General features: G+C 33.3%; 2 protein-coding genes, 1 non-coding gene and 1 pseudogene across 3 annotated transcripts; 3 read left to right on the forward strand and 1 right to left on the reverse strand.

Moving 5' to 3' along the window:
• Positions 1 to 396: 396 nt before the first annotated feature.
• LOC120142179 lies at positions 397 to 8,919 on the reverse strand (annotated as a pseudogene).
• Positions 8,920 to 11,948: 3,029 nt separating this feature from the next.
• On the forward strand, positions 11,949 to 12,624 carry LOC120142120 (copper transporter 6-like). Its single transcript, XM_039156867.1, has 2 exons — positions 11,949 to 11,956; positions 12,038 to 12,624. Exons 1-2 carry the CDS (start codon positions 11,949 to 11,951, stop codon positions 12,618 to 12,620), a joined length of 591 nt encoding a protein of 196 aa, XP_039012798.1. The 3' UTR covers positions 12,621 to 12,624.
• A 2,605-nt stretch (positions 12,625 to 15,229) lies between these two features.
• LOC120142176 (universal stress protein PHOS32-like) lies at positions 15,230 to 16,555 on the forward strand. Its single transcript, XM_039156917.1, has 4 exons — positions 15,230 to 15,540; positions 15,641 to 15,750; positions 15,837 to 15,955; positions 16,306 to 16,555. The coding sequence occupies exons 1-4, from the start codon at positions 15,366 to 15,368 to the stop codon at positions 16,388 to 16,390; spliced, it is 489 nt and encodes a 162-aa protein (XP_039012848.1). The 5' UTR covers positions 15,230 to 15,365; the 3' UTR covers positions 16,391 to 16,555.
• A 5,847-nt stretch (positions 16,556 to 22,402) lies between these two features.
• On the forward strand, positions 22,403 to 22,474 carry TRNAD-GUC. Its single transcript has one exon. It is a non-coding gene; the product is annotated as a tRNA-Asp (tRNA).
• Positions 22,475 to 23,860: the final 1,386 nt, after the last annotated feature.

A 23,860-nucleotide genomic window follows, 5' to 3' on the forward strand; every position in this document is an offset into this window, starting at 1 on the left:
ATCTCTGGATCCAAATTGAAGCTCTTTTCTTCTTTTGGATTGTTGACAATTGGTCATGCTGTAATCTCTCTGCAAGTATCTTTGCAGTTTGCCCTTATATATTACCTTTTCTTGACGACGAAAAGCCAATGAAAAGCTGCCATGGAACTTTCTATCTTCCTCATGGCCTTAACATACACAAGGAACCAGATGAATACTTCCAATGATATTAGAAAACTAAAGTTCCAATTTTTTTTTTTTTTTTGATAGGAGCTAAAGTTCCAATTATAGTTATAATTCTTTGATAATCTGTTGGGAGCAAAGCACATAGCAATATCATAGTTCCAATTATTATAGCAAAGCACACTTACACTGATGGAAAATTTTGCTCATACTACATCACACATCACTTCTTCGGTCGAAAGTAAATCAAAATACGGCGACCCGAAGCTCTGAAGGGAACCTGTCCCTGGCTATTACAAACAAGCCTTGTTCACTAATTTTTTCACTGGTGATGGATATGGATATTTCACTGACCATTGCCTAACATATAATTATACCTTTACACTTAATTTTATGATTGTCCATTGTGCAAGATTCTTCTAGACCCTTCCGACCGGGGAAACAGGAGGATACAAGACATACCTAGCAGGGGCCCCTGCGGCTGCTTCAATTGGATTAGGTTCACTTGTTCTGTCATTTACCATGGTTTCCCCCAAAGTTCTTTCTTCATACGAAGGAACTGATTCTGAAAGCTCACAGTGATTTCCACTATCCCAAACAGCAATACAAATCGAAAAGGCTTGCATAAGAGAAAGTGATGAATTGAACTTGACTGAATATATACCATCACTGAAAGGGGCCAAGCTGAAGACCGGCATCTTGTCATGTGCTCCTCCCTGTTTGTTATAATTAAAACAAAGAAATAAGTTTAGATTTTCTATTATAATATAATGGACATTTTAGATTGATTAGCATAAGAACCAGAATCAAACCTGAAAGAAAAGTTCAAATTGATTAGAAGTAGAAGAACCTTTCAACGAACTAGGTCGCTGGTTGTATTGGCTCTTATTAGACAAAATCCTAAGTTTGCAACCCATATCCCAACCACCACAATCGCATGCTCCACCTGATTTCCATCGTTGGATCAGTGACGAAGGTTCACCTTTATTTGGCAAGCTATGTACACCACTCGGAAGTATGACTGTAGCGGTAATGTCTTGAACACCCACAAAAGAACCCTTTTTCCTCGAATTGAGTTCAAGCTCTACCTCCGGCAGACATGCTTTCAATGCGGCATCAGGCATGCTGTGACGCTTATCAATCAAATACCCCTCTCTGATTGAATTTCTGCTGTTCCTTTTTGGGATCTTAACAACAATAGCCGCCTGCTCATCATTTGGCTGGAAAACAGATGCTTGTGAATTTGTCTGTCCAACATCCAAGGTAAGAAGAACAAATTCTCTAGAACTAAATTGATCCACATGGTTTCGCCTGGGAAAATGAGAAAGTTCAGAACCAGAAACCTTCATCTGGGCAACAACTTTAGGGGAATAATCCTGACCTTTGCCTTTGCCTCCTTGATTTTGTTATGGAATGAGAGAAACAGAGAAAGATACGAGAAGAGAATGAGAGAATTTAGAGAAGAAAATAGTCATTCATTCATTGCATGAGGAAGAAAATGCCTCAAGTCAGGTCTTATTTATTTACAATGGTTGTACGGTAATTCTAATAATGCCAGGTGGTTGTCCTTTATAACAAATTCTAACAACTCTACTTATCCCTTCCTTTCTTCTGCAGGTATTGGCCTTTTGACTCGGACTGCTCCAACTCTTCCTGGATCCATTCAGCCTGCTCCAATTCATCCGGTAAGTTAATCATATGCCCTTCACGTGCTTCAATTCTCAATTTACATTTTCCAATCCCTAACCCTTGCGCATCCATTCCCAATTTCTCCCCTCGCTCGTCCATTCCCAAATCCTCCTCTCCTTGTCGTTCTTCTTCTTCTCCGACCATAACAATACCCGCCCCACGAGATGATCCTTGTCCCCAAGAATCAAAATCTGAGAATTGTGCTGGAAGTACAATATAATTTACCACCGTAATGTTTTCCAGTTCTAATTTCATCCACGGTATCTGATTGTGCTCCTGCTCCCTACGTTTGTCGATCCTTACAGAACCATAGAACCTTGCTGCCAGCTTTAATCCCTTTCGAAGAGCAAGTGAGGTTTGATGGTAAGACTGAAATTTCAAGTAAACTCGCCCCACGACCTTCAATTTTCTATAAATTTCCATTTTGCTTTGTGCCTTCACACCCCATGCCTTTAACCTTTGATTCATGTTTTCCTTGGGTTTGAGAATGAAGTGAACCATAGACTGCCCATGGTTTTTCCTTCTTATAATTGAAGCTAACAACTCCCATAGTGCCTTCCTGATACTGTCAAATTTACTCAATATGCCTACTGCAAGCAAAATGGAAAGAACAATATCCATCGATTGGCTTGCATCTAATGCTTCAGTAAGGGACACATCACAGAGCCTTATTGTTAGTGAGGCTACAGCACGACATAGTTTGTCACAAGCATTTCGCACAGTTTTTTTGATGTCATCCATAGCACGAAAAGCAACCACCCTTATTTTCTTCAAATACTTCCCAACCTGATCAAATTTTTGACCTTGGATAATATCTGCAAGGGCAAGGCACAATTCCTCACGAGAACGCCGAAGCCTTGGAATCAATACTCTTAAAAGTGGTTGAAGAGCATCACCAACTTGCTTGGCTATCTTATAAAATCCAAAAGCATCACCTCTCTTGGAATTTAGTGAGGCTTGATAATTATCCAGATCCAAAAATTTATAAATTAAATCTTGATGTCCCATCTCATTTGCAAGATTACAAAGCTCCTTGTAAGTGCTAAGTTTCCTCTCACTAAGGCTTTCACCAATAGTGACCTCTTGAAATACCTCCGAGTATTCAACCAACTTGATCGCTCTTTCCCTCTTTCCAAAACCAGTCAAAGTGGTAACAAGTGCATCAATCAGGTTTTTCTTCATTGATGTGTCACCTAAAAGAAAATTTGAAGGCATGGAAAGTGAAATAAAGTTGGTCTTGAGAATCACATCAGAAGTTACAAGAACACCACCCCAGAGAAATGATAGAGCTTCTCCAGCTGCAATTAAAATATCCTCAACCTTTGAACAACAAAGGCTAAAAATCAAATCAAGCGCAATTTTCATATTAAAAGCAGAAGTTTCTTTCACACACATATTCCCGATAAAGATAATAATTTTCTGGACTGCCTTAGTGTCATCACCAGAGAGTAGCTTACTTATCTTTTCATTCAAAAATTCCAGAATGCTAACACCCTGAGTTAAGGTGATGAACACATGAATCGGATAAGAAGCATCTGGACCAGTTTCCCTCAATCGGAACTGGGAATTTTGGTGCCACGAATTATAATCTTGACAGTCACCGGCATTGTAACCACGCCATTGTCCATGGACAGAATATTGCATCTCAGGAGGATAGACCCGGCATACATATATTGACCTGAAGTGAATTTGGAAGTCTTGCCATGACATCTAGAATATACCATCTTTTGACTGAAGAACATGCTTCAACTTGTACCTCATCCTATCTGTCCATTTCGAAGATGAATCAGACCAGGGACCATTCCATTCAACTTCATTAGCCCAAGGGTTTCGAATTTGAATAAGCTTGTGTCCATCCACCTCTCTTACCTGCATTAACGAGTACCCATGTCCTTGTATAATGCTACTAGAAAAAACCTTCACATCAGAGCTTGATGGACTTCCATCACCAAAAAGAAATCCTTCTTGTTTAAATCGAAACAACTGAGACCATAATCTACCACTGGAAATATCCAACTGGGCCTGGGAACTTCTCATGTCGATCTCCTCACCAACACCTCCAGTAAGATCAACAAGTGCATCCTGAACAAGCCCACCTTCTAGTGCCTCATAAGAACCATGCAATTTTGCATATACCTTCTCCAATATAGAAACCCATAATTCATTAGCCTTCTTACTGGTCGTAAATGCTGGTTCGCATGGTGATTCACATGGAATCCAGTCATCAACAACAACAGGGACCCATTCACCCTGTAAAGTGTTCATAACCATAGTATGCCCAAGGATTAATATGTCATGGCCAAGTTGGCGGGCTTCTTCCCACAAAATTTCCAAAATACATTTGGCAAGAAAAGTAAATGGAATCTCCACAGCAACAAAACCACTTCCCTTTCCAATTATCTTCTTGACCTCTACTAGCGCATTAATTCTCATTAGCAACAATCTAAACTTGTAAGGGTCATCATCTTCTACATAGTTCTTTATAGTCTCGATGGCATTGAAATAACCTACACTCATTGTTTCATCATATTGAAAATCAAGTACCTCGCTTGTGGTTCCCGCAGAGACACTTTTGTCAAGGACTTCGCCTACTCCTTTGGAATTATCAGCAATCATTCGCCTGTGAAGCATGAGTTCTATTTCTCCATCTTTAATACTTGATCCTCCTGTGGCACGATCAACCTATATGGATAGTTCAAATTTCTTACCAAGGTTAATTGGATAGTAATTTCCTGCTACAGGTTGCTCTTTGTCTTTGTAGAGTCTGGTGACCTGGGAATCAGAATCACCACTGCTTGAACTGTACCACAAGTAGCTCTGCTGCACTGGTACATCTACCTTTGGTTTTGGCAATTTATCGAACACTTGATACCTATCCTTTGTATCTTCTATTGTCATATGTAACATCTGCTCAATTCCAGGGTTGTTTTGGACTTGCTCCTCCGTCCTCCCTGTCAACATCCCCAATATCTGCTCCATGTAGCTTTGAGTCGTTGTCATCCTAGACTCCAATGAACTGATACGTTTATCTTGTGCCTCCCACCACTTGGGAGGGTTGGTTTCCTCATTTGCTTGCTGCACTATTTTCTTTAAGTCCTCAATCTGCTTTTTGATAGCAGAGAGATCAGTAGATTCTACCATGGTATGGTTCTTCTTTTGCATATACAGTCTGCAATTTTCCAGGAATTAAGGCTCCTGATACCAATTTGTTATGGAATGAGAGAAACAGAGAAAGATACGAGAAGAGAATGAGAGAATTTAGATAAGAAAATAGTCATTCATTCATTGCATGAGGAAGAAAATGCCTCAAGTCAGGTCTTATTTAGTTACAATGGTTGTACGGTAATTCTAATAATGCCAGATGGTTGTCCTTTATAACAGATTCTAACAACTCTATTTATCCCTTCCTTTTTTCTGCAGGTATTGGCCTTTTGACTCGGACTGCTCCAACTCTTCTTGGATCCATTCAGCCTGCTCCAACTCATCCGGTAAGTTAATCATATGCCCTTCACGTGCTTCAATTCCCAATTTACATTTTCCAATCCCTAACCCTTGCGCATCCATTCCCAATTTCTCCCCTCGCTCGTCCATTCCCAAATCCTCCTCTCCTCGCCGTTCTTCTTTTTCTCCGACCATAACAGATTTATCCACATACCATTCTTTTTCCTGACTTCTTGAACGGAAAAGAATGTGTAAATGCATCCATAATCACCCTTACCTTTGGAACTTAACATCTTCACCGTAGCTGATTACTCTCTTTATCAACAGCAAATGTTAATAGAGGCAAACCGTTCTTAACTTGAACTCTGAGAAGAGCTTGAGCTGCGGAAGATCCATTTTTTTGGTTTGGTGCTGGAACATTTACATTGATTGTGCAATGACTGATTGTATTTGATTTCGCTTTCACTGACTGCAGAGTCACAGATGAATGTCTTGTTTGTTCTGATGACTTACAGGCGCTTTCTCTTATAATTGAGTCCTGTAGTTGATTGGTAAAACTGCGACAGTTAACTGCCTTTGGTTTCAGAAGCGGGTCTAATAATCTTCTGAAAGGGCTGGACCTGGCTCTGTTTTTAGCATTGAGGGTATCCCCACAAGAAGTGTCAACACCAGAAGTGACAAGATTTTCTGGCTTGGTTTTGGCAGAACTACATGTCGAGCTCATCTGAGGTATAGAAGAATCCTCTTGGAGGCTGGAACTTTTGCCTGTCTTACCAATGCTGAAGCTAAGATGACGGAAAGGAGAAGTGCTTCGAACATTTTCAGATGTAACCTTGTGTACTTTTGGGTCCAATCCTTTGCAAGACTCATTTGCAGCAGAAGCTACTTGTGTTGCATTAAACTTTTTCTCCTCTAGGTTTCTGCTTCTGGAAGAACTAATTTCTACCTTTGCTGTACGAGGTACGGATTGAGATCTCCCTGATGTAAGGCCATTATTATTTGCATCTAACAAATCCACGGCTTTTATCTGTAAATGCTTGCTGCCATCAAGTTCACTGGGCAATGGGCCTGAATGATAGAAACTGGAACTAAGCTCTTCATGGTGAGCTTCTTTAAATGTTTCTGTGAAGGTTCTTTGCTGCTTAGGTTCTGTTTCCTTTTTACTAGACTTAGTTGTTAAATCAGAAAGGTCAGCTGCTCCTGAATGATTTGTTTTGGGCAAATCTCTTGGCAAAAGGAGGACAACCGTGTTTCTTTTTTCAGTGACGTCTTGGTTAGCCCCTTTTGGAACAACTTCGTGAAATATCTCAGCTTTTTTCATAATTTCACCACACAAGTTCTTCATTTTCGTCTCACAAGATGACACGTTACCTTTTACCCCACTAGCCACGGTTCCACTTTCTGAATCAGTCTTTGGGAGCATTTCTCTTCTCTTGAACTGTTCCGAGTTGATTTGTTGATTTTTTTTGCAAAAGGATTTATCTTCTCTAATGAATTTTTCTTCAACAGTGAAGGTGTTTCTCCGGGTAGTCTTGAGATCTTGAAACTTTCCAATGCTTTCCCTAAAAGGTTTGACAGAAGGCAAATGGCCTTTTGTGGGAACGGGCGTCAGATGAGATTGCAGTGAAGGGCGCTGTAACCTTTGATGAGCAGAAGAGAAACTGTGACTTGTGCTCGAATGTGCTGACGATTCATCTGCTGATAATGATGATGTGTTGCTGCTGGAAAGTAAAGAAATACTACTATGTGAAATCTGTTTATGGCTACCCTGCCATTTTTCAAGACGCCCCCACTCAAGGACCCCAACATTTAAAACTTGTTCTTGGGGAATTTTTGCTCCTCTCTCTAAATAACTTGGTAAATGTGACATGTACTTCACAAGCTCTTCTTCGTCATTAGCCTTGATACCAGCATGTTGTTTTTTATTCTTCCACGAAGATTTAGGTGAAACCTCTTTTCCATCTTTTGTATTTTCTTGATGAAGATCAGCATATGACAAATTAGGCCTTTCAGGTTTCAATCTGCCTTGCATACTTGCCCTCTGGCTTGGTTGGAGCAACATGGTCTTCACAGAAGTTCCAAAGGATTAACCTCTTGAATTCTGTTTGAGCTCTAAACTGCATTCCATGGCCTGTATAGGTATTAATAACTCCAGGCCCTTTCCGGCAGCACAGTTTTGACTCGATTCACATTCATTCATGCCACTCTGGAGATAAGAACGAACATTATATAACAATATTGTAAAACCCGATCAAATTGAAAACAAAAACCAGTATATCACATGCATAGTGACATGAGGCTCTCAAAACAAACGAGAGAGGAAGGTTCAGTAACTAGAGCAACCAAGAGGACGCAAAACCCTAAAGCAACAAGCATAGATCCTCTCAACACTGATTGAGGGGTATCACCCACAATTAGAAGTCTTTATCATATCAAGTATTTTCAGCTAGTTTTACCCTTTAACAGCTAAACATTATTTGAAAAAAGGTCAAAACTAAAAGTTTAATGTATTTTAAAGTATTATTATAACATGAAAATATACCATCCTAAACATGCCCTTAATACTTAACCATTGACGTTGAAAGTACTAATACACTAATAGAAAGTAGAGCAGCAAATGCCTAAAACGAACCAGTTAAGCCATAAAACTTATTTCACAAGTAAAATCTCCAAGTCAGTAAGCATTAGGTTAGGACTCCATCAAATTTGTTTCATTCTGATTACCCCATAAATCAACCACATATTGCCATGGTTCGTAACTAAACAATTAAAATCAATGCACTTTTTCAATATTTTCTAGACTAAATATTACAAATAATTCACAACTAACAGAGCTCAAATCACTTTAAAAACTGACAAAAGTTTCGCGAATGTGATATACAGTGAACAATTTCATCTAAAGGTTCCAAAATATTAACAAAAGTGAACGAAATTCAAAAGTTTCGCGAGTTCAAGGTTGACAAATTGACAAAAGGGGGTGAAGACAAATTTGAATTTGAAATGATGTGTAGTTTGAAAAGAATCGGAAGTGAGTGGTCCATACGGGAGAAAAAACATAAAGGGATTGAGAGTAATTATTCAGATAAGCTACAAATGAAGAGTTATCGCCGATCAGCTTAAATTTACTGGAACCGACAAGTTCGACCTCAACTTATTCAAACCAACATACGCAATCATTTTTTTCTTCAAACTTATAAGAACTAAAAATCCCGTTTATTTCACCAAATCAATTAGACGCATCTTTTTCCCTGTTTTTTTAGAGAAATAATATTTTCCTCAGACAAAAGATTCAATTTTAGGAATCCAAGTTCCAAACAGTGTCCAATACTTACTATAATTATTATTTTAAACAAAAAGGGGCAAAAGTAAAGGAAATAAATGTGCTTGTTAACTTGAACACTTAACAGCATTAAAAAAAATTCCCGGGAACCAAGCAAAACATACCGGTTTGAGTACTGGTAATGCAGAACGAAACCGCCGTCAGTAACGGAAAACGCGAACGCCAAGGGGAAGAAACGCCACGTTTTTACCGCGCATTGGGCAATGAAAAAAAAAGCAGCTTAACCAAAGAAGATCTGAGGCGAAAACGATAGATAAAACGCCCAAAACAATGATGAATCTCCTCGTAAAAGAAATAAAACCTTCAGCCTTTTTTAAACAAAAAATTGCTTGAAAAACCCAAAGCTGAAAGTCGGAGTGTTTTATTATTTGCTTGGTTTTTAATGGCTCAAGGCGAAGACTAAAAAGACGGTCAAAGTGAGGGGAGAAAGAAGTTGTGATGGGAGGGGATAGTTTGTTGCGCTTGTTTAACGTGGGAAGGAGTTTTTGATCTGACGGTTGAGAACGGAAGATTAAAGAGAATAAAGTACATCAAGTGATTACATCTAAAGGTGTTTATCGAGTGAGTCGATCGAGAGTTTGACAGTGTTTTACTCGTGTTCGTTAAAAAAATTTATTATTTTACTCTACTCATTGCTCGTTAATTTTTTATTCGACTTGTATTCGTTAAAAAAACTTGTTAATCGACTCATTATTATTAAGCTCGATGTTCATTAAGTTCATCAAAATTTTATCAAAATTTTTACCTTATATTCTAAATTATAGGTAAAATCTATTAATACTATACCAAGCTTAATATAAACATAAATTAATAAATTTAACCAAAAATATTATCAAAATAGTATATGAAACAATTTCAAAGTTTAAACTAGTGATAATCCACTAATATATTAAAATAATAAATATGGCTTGATTTTTTAGTGTAGTAAAATACTAATTAATAATTTAATATTCTTTTATTGTTTATTAAAAAATTAAAAAATTAATAATTTATCATCTTTTCTATTATTTATTAGTTAATTAGTATTTTTTTGAATTAAATATTTTTTAAGATAATTACTGAAAAAATTATATAAAATAAATAAATAGTTGCTTGCGAACTTATTGAGCTGAGTTAAACTTTGCTTGAATCAAGTCATTAAGGTCTCAATTCGAGTTCGAATCATATTCGAGTCATCCCAAATCAAATTTTTATTAAACTTTGACCGAATCAAATTCGAACAACTCACTAACAACTCAACTGATTAAGCAAACCTATTTACATCCGGTTAGAAAGATGCGAGACGGGAAGGTTACGTTCGGATGGTCCCGACATTAAAAAACTGATTAATGAAAGTGGTGGGTCTACCTTTGGATTAGATCTACATTGTTTGATCGTGTCCATTATTGATATATGAACGGTCCGATGGTGTTTCGATCACCGGAAGTTCTTCGGACTTCATTCTAAATTCTATTCAGTTTCACTCGTGTTTGCTTAGAGGCATGTTATATTATCAATAATAACGTAGCATTTCAAAAATACCATATATAATATATTGGAATATTGTTTTTATATTTGATTGTAAATATTAAGAAATAAGTTATATTATAGTTAGTTTTCTCTCCTAATTCTCTTTTAGTTTTCTATAATTAATAAGTTGTTCATCCACTTTTTTTTTATTGATCGTGGTGACATCAATTTTAATATTAATTACCGACCGTCAATATTCTTTATTGTCATTTCATTTTCTTATATTACTTATTTATTTATTTTTTTATTGAAAATAAGTTTATCTGTATGACACGTTTTCATATATTTTTATGACATGTTTTATTCTACTTTTTTAGCACGTTTTTCAATCGTTTGACCGTTGTTTTCACTTATTTTTTTCTAATGGTTAATTTGATATCGCAATGATTGATCAAGATGACACTTATCTATTATATTATTGATCTTCCTTGCTTTGGACTCTCGAATTGGATTTGGATACTTGCTATGCGTTCGTGAATAACTTTTCACGTCGCTCGAGTCTGATTTGCGATTTATAGGTGGTATTTTAATAGTTTGATTTTTTGTGTGGTTCATTTACCGATGCTATCAGATTTGTTTGTATATATCTATGTTCAAGTTTTCTTGGTTAGATTTTAATATTTCTTTGTATAGTCCTTATGTGATATTAAGTTAGTAGTTTTGTTTCAATGATTATAGGAAGTTGTCATAATTATGAGCTTAATTTACAATTATAATTATAAATCTTTATTGTAATTTAAGATATTTCTTATTTAGAATAAATTATTGATTTCTATAATAAATAAATTAATTAATTAATTAATTCTAATAAAATTTTAAGAAGATGGTAATGTAACATAATAAAAAAATAATTAAGAATATAGTAATAAAACTATTTTTAAAATTATTCACTATACAACGTATATACAATGGATTGAGAAATTTGGATAATATCATTTTTGTTGCTCTTTCATCTATTATTTATTTGTAATTAGTTTTATTAGATAAAAATATAAGTGAAAATTGATGACAAATGAACAAACCAATTTATAATATCCTAATAAAACAATATTAACTCAAAATATTACGATTATGTAAAATTATATTAAAATATTTATAAAATATTTTATAAATATATTAATAAAATATTTTATAAATATATTAATAAAATATTTTATAAATATATTAATAAAATATTAAATATAAATTTTAATCGAAGTCTAATGCAAAAGCTCTATAAAGTTTCATATTATTAATTTTTAATTTAATATTTAAGATTGATAGTATTGAAAAAAACTTATTACAAATAGTTTAGCAAAAATTAATTTCATATAACTTTATATTTCATCAACCAAACACATTAATTTTATATTTTATTCATATGAACCAAATAATCATTAAATTTTTAAAAATGACAAAATGATTAGTAATTTTCAAAATATTGCAAAATGATTATTATATTTATCAGATTGCTATGAAATGATCATTAAATTTTATCAAATTATTATAAATGATTATTAAGTTTATCAAATTTTTACAATTATTATATGTTTCATTACTATTTTGTAATAATTTTATAATTATTTTATAACATTTGAAAACCAAAATATTCATTTAAACATAATACAATGACATGTGATTTACCTAAAATATATGCATATATTATGAATAATATTTTTCATTTAGTTTTCATATAATTTTATATAAAAAAGTCATTGGGTCAATGGTATTATTTGGATAAGAAAACTCAAGAGTAGAACTTGCCAACTGCAGGGACCAAATAGAACTAAATTGAATTAAATTAGTACAAAATTTACTAGGACAATATATGATACTGTACTGTACATTTTATCTTTCAAAATCCCTAAACTTTTGGCCTTATTAACCTCCTTATATCATCCACTTCTTCTCCTTTAGGTTCAACACAAATTTCCACCCAAAAACACCATATTCCATCTTTGAACTTACAATTTCCATTATTGCATATATATTTTTACACTACTTACACCGTGTAGGTACCGTGAATCATGATCGTGGCATGGAAGGCATGGCATCAACATCGCAATCAACCAATGGAACGTTTGGGATGCACCACCACAGGATGATGATGATGCATATGACCTTCTTTTGGGGCAACATTGCCGAGATCCTCTTCTCCCTTTGCCTCGGCCGTCACGGTGTTGGTATGTACACATTAGCCTTGATATTCATGTTCATGCTCGCGTTCCTCATCGAATGGCTCTCGCATTGTCAACGGATCAAGCCAGGGACAAGCAATAATATCTTGGCCGGTGTGGTGCAAACGTTGTTGCATGCCATTAGGGTTGGTCTTGCTTATCTGGTAATGCTTTCTATCCTGTCTTTTAATGGTGGTGCGTTTCTAATGGCGGTTGCCTGTCATACGTTGGGATTTTTATTGTTTGGTAGTAGGATTTTCAAGAAAAATACTGAAACGTTGTTTGATGTTAATACATCTGATCCTCCTCCCATGAGTTGTTGATTAATTCGATAGGTTTGGTTATTTTTGGATCAAACCATTTTGAATTTAGATTATTCTGATTTTGAATATTTTCAATTCATTGATGTTGATTTTTTTTAATGATCTTTTATAACAAAAATAATATTGCTCGTAACAGCAGCTATAGTATTGCTCTTAAGGACCAATTTTTTTAAAACCCAACTCCCATGTTAAGAGTAAACCACCGTAGAGACACCAAATCCCAGCCTCCATGACCGAGCACTTCCCTAGTGCGAGAAGGGTACTCATTAAGGGAATTGATTGCAAATCGAAAAGTGTTGGTTAAAAAAATTATTATTCGACTCGATTCACTAAGTTTATTAAAAATTTTACGTTGTTTTTCTTCTTCTTTTATACTAATGCACACGTTCTTAAAACATTCGAAACATCCCCCACCGAGTCACCCTCAACAAATTCACTTTAACCTTTTAAATGTAATTATCATAAAACTTTATTGTATTTTTCATTCATATTTATCTTTGTAGTACTTCTTTTTGTCAAACAAGCATATTACACGATTAAAAAAATAATTTGATTATTGTATAAATTTATATTTTTAATGCCCTTATTTTTAAAAGAATATTAATGATAAACTTATTATTATGATTTAATTTTAAAAGAAGTAAAGAGTTATATGTTAGATTTATGAAGTTCGAGGTACTTCCCGATGAGCAAATATTTAATTTGTGTTTAACATGAAAAAAATGAATTGAAAATTTTGGGTCCAATGGTCATCAACAACTACGATTGCTAACAATTAAGATTGATCAACAACGATGGTGAGCAGTGATAGGTGGCGAGAGACTTTGATCATATTTATAGGTTAAATTAATATTGTATCTAAATTTTAATAGTCAATTTGATATTTTATCTAAAGTTTAGGGGTCAAATTCATTTTTTTTATAAAGTTCAGATGTCATATTAAAAATTAATCTATTTTACTAACTTGTCATGTTATCTAACAATATTTAATATTTCAATAACAAAATATTATAAATCGATAACTTACGTGACTAAAAGGTTATGAATAGATAATAATATTAATTATCAATACGTCATTTGTTTATATTTGTTGGCAAAAGTTGAATACTTATGAAACAAAAGTGGCCATTTCAATAGTTTACCCGTTGTAACAGTAAAAACCTACTATACAAACCATTGACGGAAGTCTTGAAGTTTATTTTTGGGCCAAAATCAGAGGCCTCAGCCCAAACCTTCTAACACAAATACATGGTGTCGGTGTCACAATTTATGCAAATACGTAGGAAAGTAGAATAAAGTTGGGTCCATTTAAAGGGGATTATTATTTAGGCACTGAATTCTTCATTGCTATTTTTCCTGTCCGCATCATAAAACAGTGTCATCTATGCGATATGAAGATTATTTTATCTTTGGTAAGAAGAGCGTGATCTGTGTGTTAACTATAATTACGTTGAAGAACACGAGTTTAGTTGAATCCAAGTAGTTTTAACCAGATTTTATAAGTTGTCGAAAGGGACCGGTCGACGGTGGTGGTGGTGGTGGGCCACCTAATTTGTGGATTCAACCTCATCTCTACGCTCTGCTCCCAATCGCATTAAGGCGCATATGAGACGTTGCTTTCTTTCCGTTCTCCAGAGCAATAATTGCTCAAAGAGGACACCTTTAAAATATCTTCTCACGAACCACCATTTTCACATTTTTAATTCAATTCTATCTGATTACATAAAAATTTAAGATCACTTTACTTATTATTATATTTTTATTTTAGTCGTTTAATTATTATTTTCTCAAAGTATACTTATTTTTTTAGTTATTATTATGGTTTCAGCGTTTCGTCTTGATTAATTCAGATCAATTTATGTCGCACACCTAATTTTTTTGATGAGTCTCACAGGAGAGATTTTCTGCATACACTATGACTTGATTTCGAGATTTTGTTTAAAAAATATCAAGTTACTTATCACTTGAACTAATCTCTACTTTTGTATATACTTAAATTTTCATTTTTGTTGTTTTTATCACATACTTTTAAGTATAATAAATAACTTAACAAAATTATGATCTGTCATTGGTATAATAATACATTTAACCCACAAAATTTACACATTTTATCAAATTAATCTTAAAAATAAATAAATAAACAAAATTTTGAATGTCTAAAAAGACTATCAGTTTAGTACTCTTTTTAATTTGAAATAATTTATATAATTAATAATAATTTAGTGGCCTCTTTCAAAATCGATGAAATTTTAAAATTTAAATTTATTATTATATTATGTAAGATCATTATTTCTATTAAATCAATCAAATCCAACAATAAGTGATAAAAACATAAACAAAATATAACATTAAATATAAAATTTAAAAATAATTGAATGATTAAAACAAAATACAAAAGTAAGTGAGGGACGTTATCCTAAATATTTAGATGCCATAACAGCATTTAAATCACAATTACTATTGTTAATTTGTTTTAGATAATCCTAATTAATTCTAATAAAGATTAAAACTAAAAAGACAAAAATCATAAAAGTAATATCCATAGATATTGTCATAATTATTGAAATTCCTCCGTATAATTGTATTCCAATAAGAAACTAGCGAAAAGAGAAACAGCCTTGGCATCTCATAGCTTCCCCTCCCCTAGTGTCTCCTTAAAACTGTGTGCTTAGATTTCACGACCTTATCCCTTTGATCATATTACGTTGTTCGTTTCTGGGTTTGATTCCTCAAGCGGAAAAAAATATGACAAAAGATAGGCAAATCGGAGTAGCAGTGGATTTCTCCAAGGGAAGCAAATTAGCTCTGAAATGGACAATCGACAATCTGGTAGACAAAGGCGATACCCTTTATCTCATCCATGTCAAACACCATCAGAACGACGAGTCTCGCAACCTTCTTTGGTCCACCACCGGCTCACGTAAGTCACTGCACGGTTCAATTCCATTTTTGATCAACCTTCTTTTTACTGTGGATCATTCGTATTTGACCTCCTTTGACTTGGTAATTCCGGTTTGTAGCTTTGATTCCACTATCGGAGCTTAGAGAGAAGGAAGTGATGCAAACGTATAATGTTGATCTTGATCCCGAGGTTCTAGACTTGGTTGATACGGCTTCCAAACAGAAGGAGGTTTCCCTCTCAGCTTCATTTTGTATTCTTTTTCCTTTTGTTTTGTTGAATTTTTTATTTGATTTTGCTCCTAAAACTGTTTACAGGTGACTATTGTGGCAAAGATTTACTGGGGTGATCCCAGGGATAAAATATGTGAATCCATTGCTGATTTGAAGCTGGACTCTTTGGTAATGGGCAGCAGAGGCCTTGGCACCATTCAAAGGTAAATAAATATTTCATCATCTTCCTGGGAAAATGAGAATATGTTTTGAAGGGCCAAATCATTCATTTAGGTAGATATATTCATTAAATTGGCATGATGTAGAAACTGAAACTTTTCTTCGGCGTGGCTCAACAGATTCGACCTTAGAACCAATTGGTTGTTGAATACAAGTTCTAAGTTCGAATTTGTTGACAGACACACTAAACTTTGAGTGGTTAGTTGGTGCTCGAAGAAAACATTTTCGGTTTGTTTGCATGGTCTGAAAAGTCGGATCGGGACATGAACTGGTTATTATTGTTCATGTTATCATTTTGTTCTGATTCTGATACTCTGATTTTGGTTGGCATTAGGGTACTGATTGGAAGTGTGAGCAATTATGTGATGGTACATGCAGATTGCCCTATAACAATTGTGAAGGAGCCTAGTACTCATTGATTTTGATCACAAAGGCTGAACTTAGTTTTCTGCAAACTACTGTATCTTTGAGAATAAATTATGTTCTTGTTTCTGTTCTATGTAATATGGATATCTTGATTCTCAGGCTGTACTCAGATCCCGAGAGTGCTTAATTGGACCAGTTCCAGTGCTATTCCCATGAAACTTTGTATGGACATGGACATCTTTCATGTTTTGCATTAAATAAAGAATGTTTCTATATATATACTTTCTTTCCATTCCTCCATAGTTTTAGATTCACATTCTATTCAAAAGAAAGGAATTTTTCTGCAATTGTAACAATTTATCTGAAGGGTTACCTTATTTTCATCTCAATGAAATGAACTTTTATTTGGGAAAGTTATCTTATAATCTCAACAGTTTCATGGAAATACATCACTTCATACAGATTTTGAAGCTCTTCTGTCTAGTTTGATCAAATCTGAATATTTCTCTTCTGGGATCAAACATTCATTGACAACATCAATTTTCATGAGCTTTTCCGTCCATTCACAGATAAATGGAAACTTCTCAGTGGTTAGTATTGATTCCCCAGTAAGCTCTCCAACAACAGGAAGCTAGAATAAAATATGTGCTGCAGCCTCCAGGTACCCCATTTTCTGCCCTGCAAAAAATTGCTTCCCTTTGAGCTCATCTTCCACAATTTTCAGCTGAGCTTCTTCAATGGCCTGCTCTCTTTCCTTCCCTGAGGTGTGACTAAACTTGGATACCGTTGGCACAAGCTGCAAACAGCAAATCACATTGCATTTTATAAGGGTCAAATTGTAGACAAAGTACTTTTAATATGAATTTGTTCAAGAAACGATGACAGTGGGGTTACCTTTTCATCAATGAATTTAGCCCAGAAACGAGCCCTTGCCCTTTCATAAGGATCTCGAGGCAAAATAGGGTTTATTTTCCCATGTCTCGTCGAGGTACTCGAGAATGACCAATGATTCAACTGGTTTTTCGTTATGCAGTAAAAGAGGGACTTCAAAAACAAAGGGCTCTTGTTTGACAAGTCTTCTTCGATGTATTCATAGGGTATTCCTTTGAGTTTCAGTGCCAACTCTACTCTGCGACTGAAAGGGCTCGCCCACATGCCAAAAAGCTTCACTTCTTCCGTTATTGTTGTTGCAGTCTTGAAGGTCCATGAATAGCTATGAGATCTATGATTTAGCTTTTTATAATTCAGTTTTCATGTAGCATAAAACCGATTCTTGCATGATTCCAACATGAAAAAATCCAAACATTTTGAACTTTTTCAACTCCCAAGACTGCCTTGCCTTATAATCGTGGAAGAATTGCCAATGACACCAAAAATGATGACCAATACATGAAATCATACAGCTTTTGATATTTCCTATATGACACCATCAGTGACGGAATCAAAGCATCATTAGGAGGGACCTTACTCTTTTTTTTTTATTTTATTTTAACCATAATTTAGGTATTTGTAAGTTTAAATCTTATATAAATTAATTTATAATCTTTTAAAATATGAGTTTAAATATTTAATAGATCTTCTTAATTTTTAAAAGTATATAATTTCATCCCAATCAATTATGAATGGGCATTCGACCTGATTACATTGGGTTTCGACCCAACCCAATAAGGTCTTTTTTTTAAATTTGAGTTCAGAATCAGATTGGGTTTTTTTAAGAATAAATTTGGATCGGATCTAGTATAAAAAATACATGACCCGACAATAACAATTGTTGGCATGATCGCAGGCGCAAAACTTCATACCTTCACAATCTTTGTCACTATAACATGCTACTGAGTTTGACACATCTGCAAATTAAATTTAAATAAAAAAAAGTCATCATTTAAGTATTTTGCGTAAACAATTTGTTAAAAATACTAAAATAGAAAAATATGATACGCATAGCTATTCTATATATGTATGTATGTACTGTCATGAGGCCATAATTAAGATGATAAGAAGGGAAGCAATGCCAAAAGAACCCATCTTCATTTCTTAGTAAGTAATGTTGAAGCCGATTAGAGAAGAAACTAAGATTGGTTTCTAGGTATTTTTGTATATTGGCTAAAGATGAATGATGATATACAAAAGTGCCTTTGTATTGGAGATTTATATATATATATATATATATATATAAAAGGTAAGTCGTGTAAAAAAGTTAATGGATCCTCATGCCAATCATGCAACAAATATCTTAATTAATATTCCGTAGGTAGAGATTTTTCTTACACGCTTATGGTATTATAATAAATGTATATCAAAATCCAGATATTGTACCATGCACGTATGAAAAATTAATTTACAGTGAAATATTTTATCTTTATCTATGATTATCGATATCCTACTCAGAATCTCAGCCGTTAATTTTTTGTGAAAGTTTGTTTTTTTAATTATCGACATTTAATGTATTGATTGATTAATTTAGGTTTAGTATTTAGATGTTCATCATGGAGGTGACCTTCTTAATTCAATTTACTCTATTTATAATTTCAGGATTCGAACTTCTAACTTTACTTAATGAGTTTAATATTTTATTCCTCTAAACCAACTGATTGTTAATATCGATAAATATTTTTTACATATCAACAAATTCGATCCCCGGCAACCGCCCATAAACTTTTTCCCCCGGCCAAACACGGCAAATACCTTTGATTCAGACTCATTGCTTCAGCCTTTAGTACATGGGTTTGAACTGCTATTGCACCATGGGTATTTCTGGTCTCATTCGACTTTTGTTATTTGTGTTTGTGTTGCAATTTATTGCTTTAACTCACAAGAAAATTAAATGTATAAATACTGTAATCACTAAAAAAATGCTTGGTTATAATCATTTTTTTACTTTTTTTATTAATAAAATCCCCTTTTCTAAATGTAAGCAATTCACTTCATTTTTTTTAAAATCTTATTTGACCGATGTTTATTGCATCATGCAACTTGTTTATTATTTGTTTATTCTTTTATATGGTGCAGGTAGTTTAGTTCATAAGTTGGTGTTAAATATTTTGTTGTTCATGTTGGGAATAGTTCACTGCTTCTCTTATTAAATGCAGTGTTTGCATATTATTTCTATTCCAGCACCACTTCAGTTACATAGTATAAAGTTATACACTTTCACCTACTACAATCTTATTTTTATTCTTGTAATTTCATCGTTATTATTTTCTGTTGCTTTATTGTTAAATTATTCATTTATCAAATATTTAATGTATAGAATAGTATAAAAACAATAAGGCTAGGTTAAAAAATAATCAAATATGTAAAATAATATGAAAACCATGTTTTACTTGTATTATTGTTCTTTTTTATTTTTCAGCATATAGAAGAGTTTCTTTTCGAGTCTTCTGGAATTGAAATAAAGTTTCAGACATTACTAACACTGACAGATACAAGTGCCACCGATACAACTATAATGTTTGCAACCCCATCGACAAGCGAGAGCACAATCGGCATTTGTTTGACATTGAGCATCCACAATGACCGGTTCCACCTTAGCAGCAATCTCCGGAGGTTGACAATAACAATTGTGGATCGGGTCGCAGGCGCAAAACTCATAACCTTCACAATCTTTATCACTAGAACATGCTGCTGAGTTTGACACACCTACAAATTAAATTGAAAAAAAAAATTCTCATCATTTAAATATTTTGTGTCAACAATTTGTTAAAATACTAAAATAGAGAAATATGATACATATAACGATGTATGTATGTACTAACAAGAGGCTAGAATCGAGATGATAAGAAGGAAAACAATGTCAAAAGAACCCATCTTCATTTCTTAGTAGATAGTGTTGAATTCAATTAGAGAAGAAAATAAGATTGAATTTTAGGTCTTTTATGTATTGGCTGATGATGAGATGATAATATACAAAAGTGCCTTTGTGGTGAGGATTTTATACAAAATTTTTTAGACAAATCATGTAAAAATTTAATGGATCATCATAACAATCTTACAATAAATATCTTAGCTAATATTTCATTAGGTAGGATTTTTTTTGAACGCTTATGGCATTATTATAAATTCACATCCAAATTTAGATATCGTGACATACATGCGTGAAAAATTAATTTATATTGAAATATCTTGCCTTTATCTATGATTATCGATATCCTTTTAGAATATCGGTTAATTCTAGGTAAAAGTTTCTTTTTTTTAAATTATCAACGTCTGATCTATTGACCGATTAATATAGGTTAAATATTGTAGATGCTCACCATGGAGGTGACCCTCCCAATTCAGCTTGCTCTATTTATAATATCATGATTTGAATCTCTTACTTTACTCAATGAATCTAGTATTTCATTTCACTAAATCAACTGATTGTTGATCTCGATAAATATTTTTTACATGTCAACAATTTGGATGTGTGAAAATATATTTATCAAAATTTATTTAATAATTATTATAAATATAGCATGTGACAAACTAGAAAAGTTCTATAGCTTGGACCACTATAAGTATAACAAATATATATATATATATATATATATATATATATATATATATATAAATTCATATATATTTTTATTTAAAAATGTAATAACAATTATATATATGCGTAGATTATATCTAGAAAAATATATTACTTAGACCAATATAAATTTTATAACATAATCCATACATATTTTTTATTTAGGGTAAACTACATATTTGATCACCCACATGTTTCCTAATTTATGTTTTAGTCACACAGATATTTCTTTTCCAAAATCATATTTTTTGATAAATCTATAGTGAATACAAAATAGTAACAGTTCAAAATCATATTTAACCTTATGTTTTGATCAACTATTGTTAAAAAATATTTTTATATACTGTTAAAAATCAACAATGATGTTAACGTAACATTTTTAATTATTTTGCAATCCTAACGTGATATTATCTTATTATGACATGTCAACATAATTTTTTAAAGACGAGTGACTAAAACAGAAACAAAATGTAATATTATAAAACTAAATAATAAATGAGTGACTAAATAAATAATTTATCCTTTTTTGGGCATGGAATGGACCATGACATAGGTAGGCCTAGACCTAGATACACCCTGAATGTAGCAGTAAATGATTAGTGTAGAGTTTATTGATAATTTAGTTACGTGTTTAAATTGTAAGTAATAATTTTTATATGGAAATATAAAAAGCAACGTACATGCAAAAGTGTTAGAACTTAAATGAAAAATTATATAAAAAAGTTATATTATAAAAAAAAAGTCTGGGCGATTATAAGTATGGTTATTTATGAATAGTTAATCATATCGTTTAGTCTAAAATGTTTGATTTATCGTTATAACAGTTACGAGATTTTTCTAATCGTAATATAATCGTTAAGAAACCATTAATCGTTAATGGTTCGATTATATGTTAACATGCGATTAACCTATTACAATTATTTTTTCAAATACAACACAACATGAATATTTTAAAGTTTCATAATTCATACTACAAACACCTCTAATTACAAGGTAGTATATGCTTAGTACTTTCTTAACCAATTAACAACACACACCCCTTGAAGATACAACTGTTGAAACCCAAGATCTTTAGAGAGAATAACATTCTCTTTTACCACTAAGGCCACTTGGTAGGTTCAACATGAAACTAGGTTAAATTTGTGATTAATTTGCACATCACATAATAAAAAACAATTTTTTTTTATTAATCTAAAGTGATTGCAAGGTAGTATTTGTTCTAAAGATTCTCAATCATTTGACAATGAAAACTCAAACACCCTTAAACTCTCTTGTGCTCAAATTTAGGATTTCTAAAGATAACAATCATCACTTTAACCATTGAAGTAACTTTGTTCGTGTATAATAAAAACAATTAAAACATACCATATCGGTGAACATAATATAAATAAATCAAATTTTATGTAAAATCAATTATTATAATTTCTAATACTCTAAGACAGACTTAATTATTATTTATTTGCTTAATCATAGCTTAAAAGGGCAAAAAGTAACCTTATCTATTTTGCTTAAATCAGATCTCTTTCCAAAGATCATACTTCCGATTTGCATTCCCGTCGTTGTAGTATAGTGGTGAGTATTCCCGCCTGTCACGTGGGTGACCCGGGTTCGATCACCGGCAACGGCGGTTGAACTTTTCCTCCCAACCAACGGCATATACCTTTTATCCGGACTCAGTGCTTCAGCCTTCAAACCAGCACATGGGTTTGAACTGCTATAAGTATTTTAATGGAATGTTGGGAATAGCTCACTCGTTTTCTTATTTAAATCCAGTGTTTGCAGATTCCCTATTTTTGTTTATAGAAGTAATATATATCTTGGAAATATAGAAAAATAGATTAACTAGTCCATTAAGTCTATGGGATTTTCAGTGACAACTTGCCAAGACTTCTTTTACTCCTTTGAAAATGGCTGGTTTCATGGATTCTGCTTTTCTTTTGCTTGTAAAACTCATGTGCTAGTTTCTTGAATCTGAAAATTAGTCCAATAACTTTTGAATCTTTTCATCTTGATTCAAACAATGTGTTTGTAGGCAATATTTTTGTTGAAACTTTTTCATTTGATCTCATTTTCATGGCCAAAGATCATATCATTAGTACCATGTTCAGGATCCATAAGTTCTACTGCATAATTTCAATCCTTTCTGCATTTTCTATCATTTCAATCTTCTATTGGTGTCATTTTTCAAGCAATTGCTATTCCATAAACCTTTTAACCATGCAAAAGCCGAAGGAAGACATCTATTTACTAATTACATTCCCTTATGCTTGGAATCTTCTTTCTTTTCTTAGTGACCATATTGATACCATGCACATATTCATTTCTGACGCTCATCCCAATTACGAATAACATAAACCGTTGGAAATACTTTTGATATTATATTTCCACTTCACTGACCTTGCATTAAACTTATTTTCCTGGAAAATAAGACATGACATTTTGTATCTCCAGAATGGATATTGACGTTGAAAAGACACTCATCTCAGCCTAACTTCTGTAACGAGGACTCAACCTCTTCAGCCGAAGGACGCTCAGCCTATGATGTAGTGAAGGACTTGTCAACCTTCATTTATGCAAAAGATATCATATTACTGAAAGGATTTGAAAATGAAATACCAAGTTTCAGAAGCTTATTAAATGTTTCTTCAATTTCAATGATTGTTTGCTTGCTTTATGAGTCCCTGCAAAATCTCAAAACATCATACCAAACTGAAGTCTTGAGATCAGGAGACATACATACGGTTAAATGGTTGAAGAGTTTAGTAGATAAATATTTTAATAGATTCAAGGACGTGAGCGGCAGGATTCGAACGTGTGCGAGAAAAGCCCACATGATTTCTAGTCATGCCCGATAACCACTCCGGCACGCCCACTTGCTAGTTGACACGGACGAATTCAACAAAGACAACCCTATTTAGCGCATCCTTGAATTCATTTTTTTCATCTTATCTTGGCAATACGACTCCTAGTTTATTTATTTCAATCAAATAACAGGACTTTATGGCTATTGGGT

This window comes from Hibiscus syriacus, unplaced genomic scaffold (assembly GCF_006381635.1).
Source record: "Hibiscus syriacus cultivar Baekdansim isolate YM2019G1 unplaced genomic scaffold, ASM638163v2 tig00110819_pilon, whole genome shotgun sequence".
Taxonomy (NCBI): domain Eukaryota; kingdom Viridiplantae; phylum Streptophyta; class Magnoliopsida; order Malvales; family Malvaceae; genus Hibiscus; species Hibiscus syriacus.